This window comes from Etheostoma cragini, chromosome 9 (assembly GCF_013103735.1).
Source record: "Etheostoma cragini isolate CJK2018 chromosome 9, CSU_Ecrag_1.0, whole genome shotgun sequence".
NCBI lineage: Eukaryota > Metazoa > Chordata > Actinopteri > Perciformes > Percidae > Etheostoma > Etheostoma cragini.
Genome location: NC_048415.1, coordinates 4658577 through 4677471, shown reverse-complemented (window position 1 = coordinate 4677471; position 18895 = coordinate 4658577). Strand labels below are relative to the sequence as shown.

General features: G+C 39.3%; 1 protein-coding gene across 5 annotated transcripts in view; it reads right to left on the bottom strand.

The window, feature by feature from the left end:
• Positions 1-18895, bottom strand: part of atp11b (ATPase phospholipid transporting 11B (putative)) — a 49955-nt gene that overhangs the window by 13317 nt on the left and 17743 nt on the right. For 4 of the 5 annotated variants that reach the window (XR_004657841.1, XR_004657840.1, XM_034880998.1 and 1 more), the window contains exons 12-29: positions 17910-18107; positions 17460-17618; positions 16914-17101; positions 13450-13518; positions 13203-13276; positions 12763-12866; positions 11643-11824; positions 9572-9775; positions 8539-8692; positions 8318-8420; positions 8067-8212; positions 7775-7834; positions 7102-7229; positions 6365-6503; positions 5808-5831; positions 4074-4139; positions 3464-3567; positions 2508-2673 (exon numbers count right to left, since the gene is read on the bottom strand). Coding sequence is in view for 3 of the 5 variants with exons in the window: in XM_034880998.1 (XP_034736889.1) it covers positions 2508-2673; positions 3464-3567; positions 4074-4139; positions 5808-5831; positions 6365-6503; positions 7102-7229; positions 7775-7834; positions 8067-8212; positions 8318-8420; positions 8539-8692; positions 9572-9775; positions 11643-11824; positions 12763-12866; positions 13203-13276; positions 13450-13518; positions 16914-17101; positions 17460-17618; positions 17910-18107 (2268 nt within the window). In the remaining 2 variants the exon portion in view is untranslated. The remainder of the gene's footprint in view (positions 1-2507; positions 2674-3463; positions 3568-4073; positions 4140-5807; positions 5832-6364; positions 6504-7101; positions 7230-7774; positions 7835-8066; positions 8213-8317; positions 8421-8538; positions 8693-9571; positions 9776-11642; positions 11825-12762; positions 12867-13202; positions 13277-13449; positions 13519-16913; positions 17102-17459; positions 17619-17909; positions 18108-18895) is intronic. The other variant, XM_034880997.1, reaches the window with a different exon arrangement.

Below are 18895 nucleotides of genomic sequence, written 5' to 3'. Positions count from 1 at the left end.
AGTCTATCTATGTATATGTATGTATTATCTATAATCTGTTGCTGAACACTCTTTCTTACACTGTTGTCTTCTATCTCTAGTAACTCTCAATGGGCTCTCTAAGCTGGCTGGCCTATCGTCTCCCTTCCGTGACGTCATGCAATGCATTGTCGGAGAAAAGCAAACCACTGTAAAATATGACCTACTTTTTCGTGTTTTTTATGTTTTGTGATACTTTTTAATATAATATACAGTGGATAACAGTTTAAATGTTTATTACCAACAATCAATAAGTGCAAATTCGTTGGAAAATTAAACTTGCAAGATGGGCTTTAAATTACAACCCGCACATGCCATTTATTTCATCATTATGCATAACACTTTTTTTTTGTGCGCGTGTGCATGTTAATTGGATCAAAAGCAAGTCATGTGGTGTGCAACTCAACACGACGCAGCTGCTGTAAAGACGTGGGTAACTCATGACCACAGAGGCTGAGGAAATAGAGAGAAAATGTTCCGTCACATTATTCATTGTGTCTAGAGTTTGAGTTACCTTGACATTTTACCCTCCCCAGGCTCTTGTCACATTACAGGAAATCGTTTCCATTTTTTGTGATACAAGTACAAATAAGTGTAAAATCTATCACTACACACAGATAAAAAAAACTACTGGAGCATGTTAGGCCTTCCCTGTGGCATTTTAACACTTTTAATGAGTTTTACTTTTAAGGCTGCAGACCTGAAGAAAATACTATTAAGCATTCTTTGCCTACAAAAATTGGAAGGATTATCTTACAACTGTGGTAATAGTCTAACTAATGTCCAATTGGTCCCACTGATTCAAATAAATACTTTTTGATTCTACTGCAACAAGTTTTATCTCGATACCTGATCTCGTACTCCCCCGCCTGACTTCTTTCCCTGATTCTGCCCTTCAGCCTTTGTAAATCAGGATTTTGACTCAACAAAAAGGTCATTTTGGCTTCGGTCATCAAACCACAGTTTACTTAAAACAACGCAAGTTGAAATGTAACTGGATGCTACTCACACATTCAAGTTTACCAAAACTAAACTAACATTGTAAGCAGAGATAAGCACAGACAACATCTGCCATTCCCAGAGTAACTATGGCAAAGTGAACGCCCAGAAGAAATGCAGGATAGTACAAAAGGATTTACTAAAAAATAATAAAACAGTGAGTTAAGAATTGCTGCAAGACTGACCACACTGCAGCTTGGAGTCAAGTCAGCAGAGTGCAGGGCATGCAAAATGCAGGGAAACCTCTGGGAAACTAAAAGATAACTACTGCTGGATGAGCCTCTTTAAAGGTCACATATTATGCTTCTCTGTGTTTTCTGTCATATCTACAATGTAATAATGTTGGATTTTCATGTTAAACGTGGCCAAAACTTCAAATAATGAGGTAAATATATTTTAGACAAATCCCTTTGAGCTAAAACGTTTACATTTCCAACTATTCTGAACAATCCGGTTTTAACAGTTTTTTCTACTCTCAGCTAAGGTTAGTAGTTCTGTTAGTAGTATAGAATTTGGTTTAAAAACCTTTATTTGGCGATTTCTGACTGCAGAAATTTCTTCTATATTCTATTAGTGTCAACTGCTAACTAAAGTAGCTACATGGCTAACGGCAGCAAACAATGTCATTTTCCCTGCCAATGTTGTTAAAGGGATCATATTATGCTTTTTGGATTCTTCCCTTTCCTTTATTGTGTTACATATCTTTTAGTGCACGTTAAAAGGTTTAAAAAGTGAAAGAAAAAAAAAAAGGTCCACCGACAAAGTGACTTTTCTCCAACAGAAAACACTGTTCACTGCTCCAGACAGCTCTATTGTAGTCCAGCCTTTAGTTCCGTGACAAACGTGGGTCACTCCCAAAAAGCTACTGCACATGTGTGACTCCCAACAAAGATGGAAAAGAAGTGAAATGCCTCACTTTGTAGCTCAACGCACAGGGGGAAAAGAGGAGCTGCAGCAATATCATAATATGTTTGGTTTAGAAGCATTTTATCTATTTTTGATAGTAGAAAATGCTGCTTTGTTCCACTACAATCTAACATTATCATACTGCTAACGATTAAGAAGCTACATGCTGTAATCTCGGCCAAATTCCAGCCACTTTGCTACATTCCGGCTCTGTAATATTTGGTTTAGAAGCCTTTCTTGGTGATTTTTCACGGTACAAAGTCCTACTATATACACTCTGTTGCAGTAGCTCTAGCTAAAACTAATTAAACACAGAGTGACACAGAGGGTGAATACAGAATGAATGCTTTTTTTTTCTTCTTTTTTTTACATTAAAGCATGTTAAAATGTTCTAGTACAACCAAAAATGCAAGTATAAGCATGAGAATGCTATATAATAGTTTCCCTTTAAATGCCAGCCAATTTGAAATAAAAAGCATAAAAGTATAATTCACTTTACAGGAATGGCTGGACTTCTTAAAAAAAGGTGCCTAAAAATGCGAAAAAGTCTTTGCTTTTACTTTCTTCCCCCCTCCCCATGTTACCTGACTCTTCTGTGTGCCAGTGGGCTGCAGATGTCGATAGAAGATCTTTTTAAACACATCAGGAAAGAGGCAAGTTATGACGATGATGATGATGGCAAACCAGGCTGAACCGCTAGACAGCAGGTGTACAAATACAAAGTACATGTCCTGGGTGTGGAGGAACGGCCTGGAGGGAGTGGAAGGCAAACTATGGTTATATACTGCAGAATGATGGATAAAATATATATTTCTTATCATGCAGCCTGGCTCGTCTCATTTTGCCATGTTTCACCGGCATTTGGAGTTGTGTTTATGGTTGACATCTGGGGGTGAATCTGGTGTAAATCCTGATGGTGTAAAACCTGTAAACTCCAAAGCCTCAGCATTGGAGTATTTGTTTGCTTATTATGTGCACCACTTATACACCTTTCTTATTGGAGGTGAATCTTTTTCTACTGAAAAGTTGGGAGGGACAAATATTATTCAAAGTTAATAGGAGCTTAAATAGATTTCAGTAAGCAACCTGTGTATGCAGATTTTTTCCAAAAAGTAGCTTTTAACTCATAATGTGAATCTACTGAAATCTAAATGAACACTGCCTAAACCAAGAAATTATTCAAATACTGTGTGCAAAAAAAGTGAGCATTAAACTCTACCGCAGTTTGCTGAATAGATGTTTTTTATTGAGCCAGGCAAAAATATTAGTATATATTATATGGAGTATAAGATACAGAATATGAGTTTCTCATCCATTACGTCTTTTTATATTTATTATTTAAATTTCAGTCTTTTTTTTGCAAGACAGCAATTGTGTTTAGTAACTGCTTTTCATTGTAATTGCTGGTATGATATGCCGACATGGTAGACTGAGAAGAAAAGACCATGTTACACTGTGGCAGAGCATGTTGTTTGAGTTTCTTAGAGGATCTTGTACAAAACACAAGGAAAACATTAACTTTGTAAGAACCTCTTCTTACCAGATGATGCCTCCATAAAAGAGGGAGAAAATGAAGTAGAAGCCAATCGAACCCCACGTCACAAAATGGTTCATCCAAGTCCAGAAATGAGTCTCTAAAGCAAGCTATTATTACAGACATACACAAACACACGCAGACATAGGAGGGGGAGGAACAGAAGGCTAGGTGTAATTTACTGAGACGGTTGTCAATAAACCACAGCAATCTACTTCTGTGTTGTGAAAAAACCTTGACCCCAACCTGTGATAAATAAATTCCTATTAACTGCCACTAACATCACCATAATACTTCACAACATGCTGCATTTCATATTGGGATTGCAAGTTTCTCCCTATGGACCCAAACGTGTTACAAAGCTGTCATCTAATGCACACAAAAAATGCATCTTAAAGCTGCATTCAGCCTCTTGTGACCAGAAGAAGGCTCAAAGACTCAAACTACACTCATATTAGAAGAATATCATGCATATTTACAGCTGAATATAATGTGAAACAACAAAGTTTAAAGTTTAATTTAAAAGGTCATGAGAAAAAAATGTTGATGTGAAATCTTAAAATACTAGCTAATACTATTCTCAAAATGTGAGAGCATAAGATTGGGTGTAATTTACCTTTAATGTGACTGTGATGACCATGACAGTAAAGACCAGCGTTCCAAACGTCCAGTTCCCAAACATCTACAAAACAGACATAAAGCTGGTAATAAAACTGTCAACAGTTTTACACTTTCACAATAAAATAGAAAAATCGTGGTGATGTTTACATGCAAGACTAGTTACTAACAATATGCTAAGATCATTGTATGGTTGACTTGTTTATGCATCTTTGATACCTTGCAATTCATTCTTCTTGTTATAATGAAGATAAATATTGTTTATACCTAGCCTGACGTCGTCATACTTAGATTCTAGTCAGAATATTAGTTTGATGCTGCTTCATTGGGCTGTGATTATTGGATTATTTGATCAATCGCTGTGATTGAATTATTTGAATTGAGTTGCAGCTACACTATCAGCTGGTTTGAGTTGATCTGAGACGGGCCGGTTGCGGATTTTAAAATGAATGTGCTGTTGATATATTCTATAACAGACGCGATGGCAGAATCTACTCATCTCAAGTCTCAGAACTTCACCCAAATGATCTTCGGTGAAATGGTTGATGTTAATGTTGATCATCTGTCCATCGCTGTATAAGGCCCGCCCTAACAATATGATTGGTCCAAACATAGTTTCTCCATAATGGCTCAAGTCTAGACCGATCTTCCCGACCTCAAATGTTGTGGGCAGGGCTACGTTCAGTTGGCATCCAGGCTAGTGTCTACCCTTTGACTCAGCACTATGAGACTAAGTTGCAATTCATTTAAATACAAATCTTTATTTTTTGGGCATTTCACTACAAGTTGCTGTATTTAAAATGTACTTATTATGTTGCTAAGATATTATAAACCACATGTAAACCACACATCTGGATGAAAATCAGTAGTGTTGCTTTGGCTTCAGTCAGCTAGTTGCAAGCTATTACAATGCTTATAATGAAGCCTTGCCCTGCAACTAATTGACTACCGTTGGTAGTTCCACCACTTGTTCTGACAACTAATCTACTTGTAGGTTTAGAGCTGTGGAGGGCAATGTTTGCTGCCAGCCAATTCAGGACCCTGCTGGTGTCTCAACACTCAAAAACTAATACTAAGAGGAGACTAAGATGTCTTCACAGAAACCTTAACATAAACGGAAAGCAATTCTGGACCGTTTACACAAATATAGTTCAAGTTCAACCCTTATTCTAACATAATATTTATAACCATAATCAAGTTAGTGGACGTAGTAGGGTGGGAGCAAATTCTCTCTGCCTTTGCCTAAGAGACTATATAACGGCACAAGATGAGCATACATTTGAAGTCTATGTTCTAAATGTATATAGATGTGGATTTACATGTTATATGACCTTTTTTAGTTTAAAAATGTGAATAAAGAATGATTAATCAAAATTGGAATTAATGCGTTCTTAACAGAGAGTTTCTAATACTGTATTCAAGCAGGAAAGATGGAACTGAGAACGAAAGGCTTTTACATGAAAGAAAAATGGAGGAATAAAAAATGATTGCAATTCACTAGAATTATCATGGATCAATAAGCCGCTGCATGTTTTATAACTGCAATCATACTACTCACTTTAAAGTTTAAATCAAGATCCTTTCAACGACTAAATTACTGTAGAGCATATGTATGAAAATGCATATTTTTCTACATCATTAGTAAGACAAATATGTGTTTAGGAATCATCTTGATAGTCTGTTCATTAACCCCCTGAGGAGACATGCATCTAACTGGAGAGCAGACTCTTACCAGCTGCCTGTTAGCTCGCAAGATCTGAAGACATGCACAGCGTGAAGGCAGAAGAAAAAAGAGAAATCAACAAAAGACAGAAGAATAAGACAAGCGAGAGAGTGACAGCAAAAGGAATTAGTGCTTTATAAAAAAAAAAAAACTTCAAAAAAAGAGACAGACGGCAAAGATATGCAGCAGGAAAGGAAAGGTAAGGGAACAGATTTGGTGACGAACCAAAGACACAGAAGATATGATAAGAAGAATTATTACTTTCAAATGACTAAAATGTATTCATCAACAAGTGAATGATATACATGCTGGCAAAGTACTACAGACAAAAAAAAAACACAGAATAAGGAAGAAACAGATAAGAGAATTTCAACATTAAGGGAAGGAGTGACTGCAGGAAACCCATAGACCCATAAATAACAATACCTCATCATAACATGCAAACATTACTTTCTAACTCACTATTCATTACCTAAAATGGTTTTGGAAAATCCTCTCAGCAGGACAGTTTATATTCTAGGAATTTTACTAAAAACAAACACCACATTGCGCGCACACACACGCACCTGTCCATTGCCCATAAGAGTGGTGTCCTCTCCCATCAGTATGTAGGATCCGAAAAAGAAGATGAAGGCGTGACAGAAGCCCAACAGAGTCCAGTACAGGAACGTTCGGAAAGACAGCAGGGAGTTCTTGCTGATGTCCCTGTAGGATACAAACAAATTATTGTATTGAACTGTATCAAACTACACAGTCACATTTTTGATAAATAGGTTAATAGTTAAAAAATGTTGAACAAATGAATGAATTCTAGGGCAAATAGTATGCAGACGGCAACAAACTCAAACTACGTTTCGCTTAACGTTACTTAAATGTCCCATGACATGCTGTTTTTTGGATCCTTTCATATAGGCCTTAGTGGTCCCCTAATACTGTATCTCTTTCTGTAGTCTGTTTTCCGAAATTCAGCCTTGGTGCAGAATTACAGCCACTAGAGCCAGTCTCACAATGAACTTTCCTTAGTATGTGCCATTTCTGTGTCTGTTGCTATTGAGGAGGAATCCAGATCTGAGCTTTCATTTTCTTAAAGGCAGAGCAGGATACCCCGGGCCGGTTTACACCTATTGCCATTTCTAGCCGCTGGGGGGACCATAGGCAGACTGGGGAAAAATCCTTTTAATGTTAAAAAACCTCATAAAGTTAAGTTTTCATGCCATGGGACCGTTAATATGTTATATATGAAACTGTTCCACAAACAGTTAATTTCATAAAGTGTGCACCTACAGATTACATGTAAACATACCTGTACAGGCCAGGTTTGTTCTGCAGTACGTGTGGATGGACCAGCTGTTCAAACAGACTGTACACGAGGATGGGCAGCGAGGTGAAGCAGATGTTGTACAATGTTAGATAAACACTGTCGTAGAGAGTCTGGGATGGACAGAGACAGCATTTCACTTAACACCAATCTATTAGCTAAAACTGACACATGCAAGTAATCTAACCTAATTTAAACAAGCCCGGAGCTTAATCAGTGTCAGATACACAGACAAAAAAGTCCTTTCTGAGGGCAGGTGTCATTTTTATCTAGGGCCAAAGTAATAACCTCAAACACAGACTAAAACTTTAGAAACAGACTTAATGTAAATTATAGTTTGATAAATCATTTGGAATAAGTCCTAAAGCTGGAATCAGAGTAGTTTCAAGGCAAGTTTCCCTATTTAAATGTAAACATTGAGTAAAATGTACGACTGAATCTCAATGAAGTTCTGGCTTTTGGAGCATTTTGAAACTTATAAAGTGTATAAAATAAAAAAATGTTAATCAAACTGCAGCATCCCAATTGGGATGAGTGGAAAGAAACCTTTGGTATCTTTAAAATTGCATCATGTGATGTCAATGACAGACTGTACAACATTAAAACCACGAAAAAAACCTACAATGACATGAGCGAGTGGAGAGATAAAGATACTTACTTGTTGCGAAAACAGACAGAAGAACTGGTATAAAAACTGAGGCGTGATAAAACACACATTCTAGAAAAACAAAATGAAGGAACAAAACATTAAAAACATTGCAGTGAAAGGAGATATGCCTAAACAGTCTTGTTGAGCTTCTGGACAAGGAATGCATTTGAATTAAGAAATTAAGATGAGCGAGTCAGGTGTTTTTTAAAAGTCCTTTATACCTTTATTTATGTAGCACTTTTCAAAACACTGGATTATTCGTAAAACATTTAGTAAAAAGTAATAAAATGAAGTTACTTACCTTGTAGAAAAAGTACTGTACAAGCGTAGCTATTCGAATGTAGTAGAAGTGACCGTGGACCAGCAGAAGTTTAGCCAGGAACTTAAATCTGGCAATTGCATAGTCACTGTTTCTCACGGCCTGACGACCCTCCTTACCCATGATACCTGGAGACCCATGAACACACATATATTGGAGGAAACACTTCAGAATACAATTCAAGACTTATACTGTTTGTGTGTGTGGAGGACAGGGTGTGTGTGTGTGTTTACCTATGCCAACGTGAGCTTCCTGTATCATACTGACATCATTGGCTCCATCCCCAATAGCCAGTGTGATGGGTTTCTCTGGGGAAGTTTTAAAAAGACGCACCACCTGGACATAATAAAGTAACATTGACATCTGGACACAAGGGTAATGTATTTCTACTGGTGTGTGTGTGTGTGTGTGTGTGTGTGTGTGTGTGTGTGTGTGTGTGGCAGAGGACTGGTACCTTCGCTTTCTGCAGTGGGGCCATGCGGCAGCACAGCACAGCTGAGCAGTTTTTACACACTTCCATAAAGAGCTTCTCGTGTTCCCTCAACGCTAGGGAAAGACTGGCCCCATCCACAACCAAACCGTGCTGTATAACATGGTCCTCTTTTATCCTGAAAAAAAAAAAATGAAGAGCGAGTTAGACAAGAACAGAACATGAGGAGATAGAAAGAGAGAGGAGCGGAAATAACTAGTATAAACTACTACAATCTATTGTAGTATACAACAGATTGCAGTATCTATAATGGTGCATGTTAAAATCCGGTGCTAATATGGCACAGGTGCGAGGTATCTATCGGATGTATAGCAACGCAGATTTCTGTCCCTTGTTACGGTGTTTTTAATCATTTAAATTGCCCCCGTTTTTTTGTGCTGATCAGAAAATGTATCCGATCCGTGACTTAAAATCCTGATCTGATCCGGTAGTTTTGTGATCAGATGCACTCCTATTTGCAACGGAGAGGGACGGGGGATTATACTGCAATATATTCTCTCATTGTTTCATTATCAAAATGTGTGGTATAGTTAAATAAGAAATTAATTGCTCCAAATATAGGCAGTTTAAAACATGGCAATCGTTTTGTCAATTTTGGCAACCAAAAACGGATGCCTGGTTGCCGAGCCTGGCAACCACTTTAAAAAGATAGCCTTTATAAAATGAACCAAAGCAAGTCAAGCTTGTTCCAATTTGTTTGCTGAATCTCATGAAACGGCAGCATATTAAGCCTCTCAGAGTACTTCCTCATTTACTTGCAGAAAACTGTCCTCTAGAAAAAGGTACAGTATTCTAAAGTTTCATGTAAATCATAAAAACAAATGTCAGGGACAACAAATTAAGGTTCTGAAAATAATCAAATTAAATGGTATATAATTTTAAAAAAAACCTCTTAATGTAAAAGTTAATGAGCTTCAATGTTATCGGAATACAAGGCTGAATGCATTTTAAGACGTTTATATTCTTTAGTCAAAAGTAAAATCACAAACACACTCACCTCCTGGCCAATCTGCGGAGCTGCTCAGCACACTCGTTATCAGAACGCTGTTGCAGAAGCTCCAGGATATTCATGGTCCTGTGGAAGTGGCCACAGGACAGGCTGACGCTGACCGCCGTCTCATGTTTGTCGCCTGTCAACACCCATACTTTGATCCCCGCCAGCCGCAGAGCCTCAATGGTCTCCTGTACTTTGTCTTGGAGCCTGAGAGAAACAGGGGAGGGAAAGAAGATAAACCATGCGCTGTATATGCACCTGTCCAGTGATCCCGATATATAATTACATTAGATCAATTCCCAGGTAACATATATTAAATGTTGTTTTAGACTTGTTGTGGGTTGGGTAATGAAGCTAGCTGGCTTTTAAACCTGGTGTTTAATTGCTCTGGTTGTAATGTGGTCAAGCCACAGAGGCTTGTTAGTAATTCAATACACCTATTTGGGGATTGACAAGAACTCTACATTTTGTAAAGCTCCTTTTAATGGACAAGTGAAGTCTGTAAGAATGTACAAACCTAGTTAAAAAAAAATTCACTATGGTTAAATAAATAGGGAGTCACAGAGTTCTTCAATAGCATCACACTAAAGGCTCTTAGCATGCATGTTTGATGAGAGTAAAAACTGGCTCTGAAATTGGGCAGCACTGATGTTTTAAAGAAGATTATCCTATTTTTAACCAGAGTTAATAGTCCTAAAGAGGTTAAAATATTATGAATATGATCTAACATTGCCATGTGTCAGCTAAATGCTATTCATATTAGGTCCAAAACAAAGAGAACTTCTTGTCTCATCTTCTGTTATAGAGAGAATCTTTTGATTGGAACCATGTGTGCCTGAGGAGGAATTCATTTCAGAAACAGCAACAGAAAAAAAAGAGAGAGATAAACAGAGATGGAGAAGGGAGAGGCTTAAGTGAGGAACAGATGGTGAGTGGATGCAATCACTTATCATCATTAGTTCCAGAGAGGCTCAATGACGTGATGACTCTTTCTCCCCGCTGACTATACATTGTTTGTTTGTTAAAGATTTTCCCGCCTCTCTGAAGTCAAACTATTTTTAATTCACATAGCTTTAACGGTTATTTACTGTAACAATAAAATCTTTAGTTTGATCGTCTATTTTTCACTTCTCTAGCCCCAAGCAACTCCCACCTTTATTGAGGGTATTGGCAAAAGGCAAGATTTTCTAGAGTCTACAGCCAAGCTAGCAGCTAACATTTGCACTTTGTTTTTAGCATTAAACACAAAGCAGCTGAGGCCAATGAGATTGTAATTAGTTTTGCAAGTCTGGTCATAAACTAAAGTATTGAAGTATAATTAAAATGACAATACCACTAGATGATCGGTCAAAGGATCACAGATATTAGTATTTATCTTCTGGTGATCTTGACTGCCTGAACCCAATTTCCTGGCAATCAATCCAATAGCTGTCAAGACATTTCACAAAAAAGTCACCCTGCTGGTGCAGTTAGCAGAAAAACTCAGAAGACCACCAAAGTCAGCAGGCCAGTCTTCTGGGGACCATAAAGTCCACCAAATTCATGAGTATCTATCCAATAGTTGTCAAGATATTTCAGTCTGGCCCAAAGTGGAGGACTGACCAACGTTCAGACCAACATTGCCATCCATACAGCCATGTTGTTAGCGTGGCTTTCAATGCACAGGATGCACTAAAATGTCAATCTAGAGGCACATTACATAATGGAAATAAAACGTGGGAATAAAACATCTTCTAACAACACATGATAAAAAAACGTATGTCACATCATTTGACATCATACTGTGTGTTGGATATTTTGTATTTGCGAAGTTAGGTGAATTTCAGATAATGGTCGATCACCTATACCATTTAGTGGCTTTAAATTTAACTGTACATTGTACTGTACATACATAACTATATTAGAGGCGAGCAAACAGGGTAACCTAAACAAATCCAAAACTACATTGTGCTACTGCTTTCTGGTTGGAATGAACTGATAAGATGTCTACTTGATGTCAAAAACATAAAAGGATGGGATCCTGTTTTCAGGAGGGGCAACACGAAAATATTCAAGTGTTTGTTTGTCTCCCTACTTGTCCTCAACGCCCGTTGCTCCTAGCAGATGCAGGTCTCTCTCAATGTAGCTGAAGGCCTCCTGCAGCCTCTCCTCCCTCTGCTGCAGTGCAGTGCGGGCAGCGTTCAGATGGCTGTCCACATCAATGTACTCCTCTGGGCTGAAGTGGCGACACGCTACAACCAAGGTTCGCAGACCTTTCTAAAGTGGGAAGAGCAGGGTGGGTGGTGGGTAGAGAATAAACAGGAGACATGAGTCAAAATATGAGAAATATGAAATGAAGAGAAGATAGATGAACATTAAGAAAGGATGGAGATGTGGATTTAAAATGAAAGAACAATGAGAGGGTAAATGTGAGAAAAGAAAATGTGGGTAGGAGAAGAAGAGAATGAAAAGTTAGATAAATGGGAGCAGAGAGAGAAAGAACAGAAAAACAAATTATTGGAGTTTGGCTTTAAATCAAGGAACCAGCCTTAGGGTTAGACGACCACAAATAAACCCAGTCCAGAACGCCGACTCCTGGGTACTGACGTCCGATGACATGATTTGGGGGGCGGTATTGTGTTGTATTGTGTTTGTATTTGTTGCTGTTATGGTGACGAATTTACAGTCTAATAGAACACAGAGCAACAGAGCCAAAAGTAATCACTTCAATGCTAGGAAATGCCAGGCATACAGTCACAGAGACAAACAGGTCTGCACATATGGACCAAGAGGCAATACAGAGTCAGATATCGGAAGGTTTTATTATGAGGAGCATTTTTTCTGTAAAGAAAAAGTGGCGAACTGTGTTATATTAGGTTTATTGTGTCTCAAAGGTCTGCTTGTCTACCCCCCTTCGTACAGGTAAAATACTAATTATGATAGCCATATTGATTTAACAGACTGTCACAGTATAGTATGACTTAACACAAATGAATTACATTTAATCTAAAAGAATAAGATATGCAAGTTGATAAAGTTTAGCGAACATATCAGCAACTCCTTTGACTACAAATTGTATCGACATTCAGAGAAAATGTTGACCTACGTCACGTGTATGATGCAAATTAGCTGACCATGTCACACTGGAGAACCTATTGAGACAACATACACAATTAAAAAATATCTTGCAGTTTTTTTCCTTCTTTATTTCTCACCAAGGCAAATTCGTCAACATGCAGTCTCGTCTTTTCTATCTCTCCACTGGTAGTGAAAGGCAAGATGGCCGACTCTGCCCCCTTGGTGAATAGCACTTGGCCTCCTTGAAAGTCAACACAGCAAGCAGAAAGTGTGTTAGCTAAACATGTAGGAGAAGAAAAGTACATATACGTTTGAGAAAATACTATACGATTAGAAACTGTACATTTGTACACAAAATTAACACATGAAAAGCCTTAACATATACTTCTACTCAAACCATTTTGAATTAAAAAACATTCTTGTCTTATTAGCTTTTATATTTAGGCTGTCATGCTTTTTGATCTCCAATCTTCTGTTTGACCATAAAATCAATATGATCAAGTCCTGATTGTGAATTGCTGCGGTCAATATTTTGCCAACAATGCTTAACATACTGTGTTAGGTAAGGTGGAATTACCTGAGGGAGTCTGTAGTATGACGCTCATCCTCCTGCGGTCAGAATCAAACTCTAACAAATGGAGCAGTTTGTATCTGAGAGCAAAGAGAGACACTTATGTTGACCTCACTTTGGACTCACAGACAGACAGACATGACCATTTCTTTTATTCATGGATCGCTTACACAACCGTTTGTCTGCAGTCTAGATGTCATATTCTTATTGCATGGGTATTTGTTTTTTAAGAGATTCACAGGGTTAGACTTACTTCTCTGATTTGCCAAATGTTTTGATCTCCATGGTATCTCCACTACTGCAAGCAAAGGCCACTCCGATCCTGAGGAAAAACAGACCGCAGTTAAACCTAGAATTCTTTGGAAAATGGACATTCCTAACCCTATTTTAATGGCAAGTGCAAAGGTGTAGTGTGTCAGTGCGCATGCGCCAATTTGCACGCAGCCTGCTGCAGTTGCTCCGTCTTTCGTCTTTATCCTTTTAACTTTTTAAAGTCTTTGTTTTCTAAGTGTAATTCTTGGACTTTATTTCATAACTAAACTACACTCCCTCAAACCATGCGAGTTGGGAGAGTTTTGGAAAGACCCGGCGCGCAGCTACTTCATGACCGCTTTGTTTACACCCAGGACCAGCTGATTGCGCTGAAGCCGAACAGGGCGCCAACCAGGGCGCCTCGGCCCACAGACATCCCCACTGAAATCTGGGAAGAGGACACATTGAGGATGCAGAGGAGGAACAAAGTGGCAAGGGAAGCGAGAGGGGTCCAGACAACGGAGACTTAGGAGAAGGAGATTTAAGCCAGGAGAGGAGAGACACTCCAGGAGAGGATATTCCTGACCATAACGTCGACGGTTTTCAGACTGTTCGGGCCGACAGGGACTGCACCAGGACTGGCTTGCTGTTCTAACAACAGATGGTGAATTCTCGGGCAGATTACGGTTAAACAGCATATCTGTAGCCCGGACACTGACCTCCTTGCTGTGGGACTCCAGCCATGTTATCTCTGCCACGGGAAATTTCACATGCCATCGCCGTTGCCGTTTACATTCCACCCACTGCCAACACGACACCGGCATGTAACATCACCCACACCGCCATTGCTGAACTCCAGACTAAACACCTGAGTGCCCTCATAGTGATCTCGGGTGACTTCAACCAAATCACCATGACTACCACTCTAACCAACTTCACCCAGTATGTGAGCTGCTATACTAGCTGTGTGCTAACGTCAGAGACGCATACAGCTCTTACCCCCTCCCCCCACTGGGCAGGTCTGACCACAACTTGGTTCACATCAACCCCTGCTATGTGCCTCTGATGAAAAAGCCACCTGTGACATCAAGGACAGTGAGGAGATGGTCAGAGGAGGTCTATGAGACACTTCAGGGAAGTTTTGAGCTCATAGACTTGGATGCACTCTGTGGGCCACATGGAGAGGACAAAGATGGGCTGACTGAGTGTATCTACGACTACATAAACTTCTGTGTGGACTGCACTGTCCCAGCAAAGACTGTTCAGTGTTACCGAAACAACAAACCGTGGGTAACAAAGGACATCAAGAACATCCTGAATGCAAAGAGGTGGGCTTTCAGAGATGGGAATAGGGAGGAGGTGAGGGCCATTCAGGGAGACTTGAAGGTGAAGATCCGGGAGTCGAAGGAGAAGTACAGGAGGAAGCTGGAGCGTAAACTCAAGCAGAACAACATGAGGGAGGTCTGGAGCGACATGAGGAACATGAAGGCGTATTGGACAAGGCCAACAAACTTAATCTGTTCTTCAACAGATTTGATGCTCCTGCCCTTCCCCCATATTAAACCAACTGCTGTCTCACCTCCAACCCCACTACACCCCCCTCTCTGTCCCATGCCCTACTCCTGGGTGATCGCTACTCACCCCGTCATCTGGCTCTCAGGATAACACTTGTCTCCAGCCTGATCTTTTACATATCATATATCTTTTAAATTTTGAGCATTATTATGTAATTGCTGCACATTTGCACGTCTACTGGCAGTGCAACATCTGAGACCCACTGTCTACCTAAAAACAGTCTACTGTCTACTAAAAAACTACTCGCTTTGCACGGCCTGATTTTTGTTTGTTTGTTTGTACTTCTACTCCTATCTGTACAGGCAAAGCAAATTTCAAGGTCAGGAAAATAGCAAACAGTGGGAGGAGCACAGCTTGTGCCGCTGCGCAACAATGAAAACGATACCCTCCTCAATCCGTTAACAATCTTAATTAGGGTCACGGAGGGACGGTGCTTACAGTTTATGACGTGTTTTTTCTGTGTGGAAAAAGGTGGAACATCTTACAGAAATACAGGTGAACAAATACATGACCAACACTCTAAACAAGGTGATAAAATGTAGGACCTCCTTGTTGTGAAGTGACTTAACACTTACATTTCACTAACAGGCAAATCACACATTTTTTAACACTAGTATACCGTGCCAAAATATGTAGCGCAATATGTTTTGTGTGATCCGACCAATGATTTCACATTCCAGTTAAATTGCGTTGTAACGTTAACTGAGAGTTAAATTTAAAAGTGATTATTGAGGTTTTAGTTACAACTGTCTCCTTTCGGTTCAAATCAATACAGATTACAGTCATTGGCTCAATGGAGCATTTAGGCACTGGGTCAAGGGTGCAGCCCTTCACAGCGAGACTAAATCAATTAGATGGTATGAAAACTGCATTAAAGATAACTGACTCCATACACCATGAAGCTTGAATGTTTGTAAAACAACACAGTCTGACAATTAAGAAGAGCACTAAATAGCCACAATTCTTAATTGTCAGTTAACCATTGTTTGTCTCGTAGATCTAGAGAGCTTGAGGGTTTTCTACCGCTCCCTGTACATTACATTGTTGCCTGCTCTATATTTCTGTGACAATAAATTGAACAAGAAAGTATGTGCCCCTTTCTATTTAACCTCCACATCCTCCAAATATTTCAATGTCGCTTAGCAGCTGAAACAGTGAGGTTTTACAGCAAGTAGAATTTAACATTTCTAACAGCCAGGATTTATATTGGTGCAATGGTCAAGAAATGGCGTATATATTATACATACAGGGCTTTCTGGTGTTTTGCTTCCTTGCATCACACACACACACACACACACACACACACACACACACACACACACACACACACACACACACACACACACACACACACACACACACACACACACACACACACACACACACACACACACACACACACACACACACACACACACACACACACACACACACACACACACACACACACACACACCTTATGAAAGTACTTCATATTGCCACAATACACATGAAGATGGGGGCAATTTCCTTCTCTCAACCTCACTTTTGACCGACTACCGACTCGTCTGACTTGTCATAAAAATACCAGTGACTGTTAATGCTGGATAATTAAACAACAGAGTTATGTCCCAAAACTCCCGCATCAAAAAAAAATATGTGCCACCCCTACAAAGTTGTCCAGACACAGTGGCTTAACAGTACAAAATGCCAATACTACAACCAAAAGAATATAGCTGCTTCTGATTTCCAGTATTTTGTGAGGCATGTGTTAAATGGGATTAGGAGGTGATGGTTGGTAGAAACATCGTGGACAAGGCAGGACAAATCAACTAGCTTAGCAGGTTCTTCAACCTATGCACTAAATTTAAATAAGAGAAGTCTGTTGAAGAACTTTTAATGTAACCTTACCTCTTTGTGGCCTCTACTAAAGCTTTCTCGTCCGGTGAAGAGGCGTAGTATTCCATGTGATTGGAAGAGAAACCGTTTGAATGGGAAAATGGGTCTCCTCCTCCAACCAGGCAGTCTGGCTGGTCGTAGCTGATATGAACCGTGTGACACAATGACACTGCCTTAAGAAATAACAATTCCTCACCTATCTGGATAGAGAGACAACAGGAGGGATGAGAAAGGAAAAGACAACATCAATTCTTATTCTGTAGATTGACACACTGTACGTCATTGAAAAGATAGGTCAGAAGTGATTCAGCACCACAGAATCCGGTTGATGTGGGTAAAGCGTACATTCTATGTTTGCACATTTTTGTAAGTAAATCGTATCAATTAGCAATGCAGGCACAATGATCACAATAAGCATTTTGACTTCTCTACTTTATAGCACAAATGCATTAGTTCAAGGATTACATAAATTGCAAAGAGTAGTCCCTACAGTGAGAACTACAGTGTGTTGTATATGTATATATAGGGAGAGAGAGAAAGAGAGAGAGAGAGAGTTACCAGGTGAGGCATAGAACCATCGGGTGAATCGTCAGTCATTCCTTCTGGTACCAGTTTACCATTGACTTCGCGGTACTTGGTTCCGTTAATTGAACACTCACGAAACAGCATCTCATTTTCTGTCAGCGTCCCCGTCTTATCTGTAAACACATACTCCACCTAGGTAACAGAAACACAAAGACGCACACATAAGTTGAGTATTATGTAGTAATGAGTGGTAAATGTGAGGAAGAGATCAAGTTCCCTTTCATACTACACTTATATTCCACTTTCCAAATTATATCTGTTTTAGGTTTCTTGTTAGATCCTAATATGCGTATTTATTGGGATACAATGTACATTATAAAACACATACTACTAATATCTGACGGGAAAACTTTTTTCAAGCAAATGTGTATGTTAGTAATGCATGTACTGTTGTAGTGACTTATTTGGACTTCCATTCCATACCTGGCCCAGCTCCTCATTGAGGTCAGAGGTGTTGACCTGAGCTTTCTGGTCGCTCTCCTCGTGGTAAAGGTCCAAGTCCCAGCCAATGAAAAAGGAGCCCAGAAACTTTTGCATCTCCACAGTAACGTAGAGCGAAATGGGGATGATGAAGTTGTAGAGGACCAAAAACGCCAAGAAGTCTGAGATGAACTTCAAGATCTGAAGAAGGATCAGAGTAAATTTAATTAAAATCGGACACAAGAGGAGGGCAACACAATAAGGATATGAGTGAAACAAAATGCAAGAAAAGCCAATGTTACCTAAACTTTAGGGTAACAAATTAAAATAGTTTGATATGAAGTTGCATGCAAGATAGAGAGTGGGTGAAAGAGAACAGAAAAACAACCGAGGAGGATGATGGGTACAAAAAAGAAAAATATGGTAAGTTTGTAAAAAAACTTTAAAAGTAAAAATGTTGTCATCTGATCCGTTCAAAATAGCTTTAAGTGTTTGGCAAATGATTTTTGTATTTAATCGCAACTAAAATTGGCCATGTCCCATCAGATATGAACATACAGAAATGCACTTGGCAATGTTGTAGTGCAACGTCACTTTGTCAAATGGAGGAAAAGAATAAGGTTGCCTAAGATTTTTGCTTAATGCACATACACAGCCACACATAATGATCACTAATCTTTCTAAATTAAAGCAGGCAGGGCAATTTATTCCCATTATGGAGTTAATGACATCATGTGACAGGAAAGAAGAGTGAGAAGACCAACGACTGAGAGAGTATCAGCAGCCATACAAAGGACACGTATATGACGTGTTATACCTGAATGAGCTCTAACAGAATAATATAAAAAATCTATTTTTGGGACTTGAATATTGTAATCTTTAGGCCTAATACTTTTGAAGACCAGTCAGACTCCCAGGAAATAGTATATAGCTGTGGTGTGGAGACATGCATTCATTGGTAAAGGGTAAACACTGTAACCGGGCCAGGC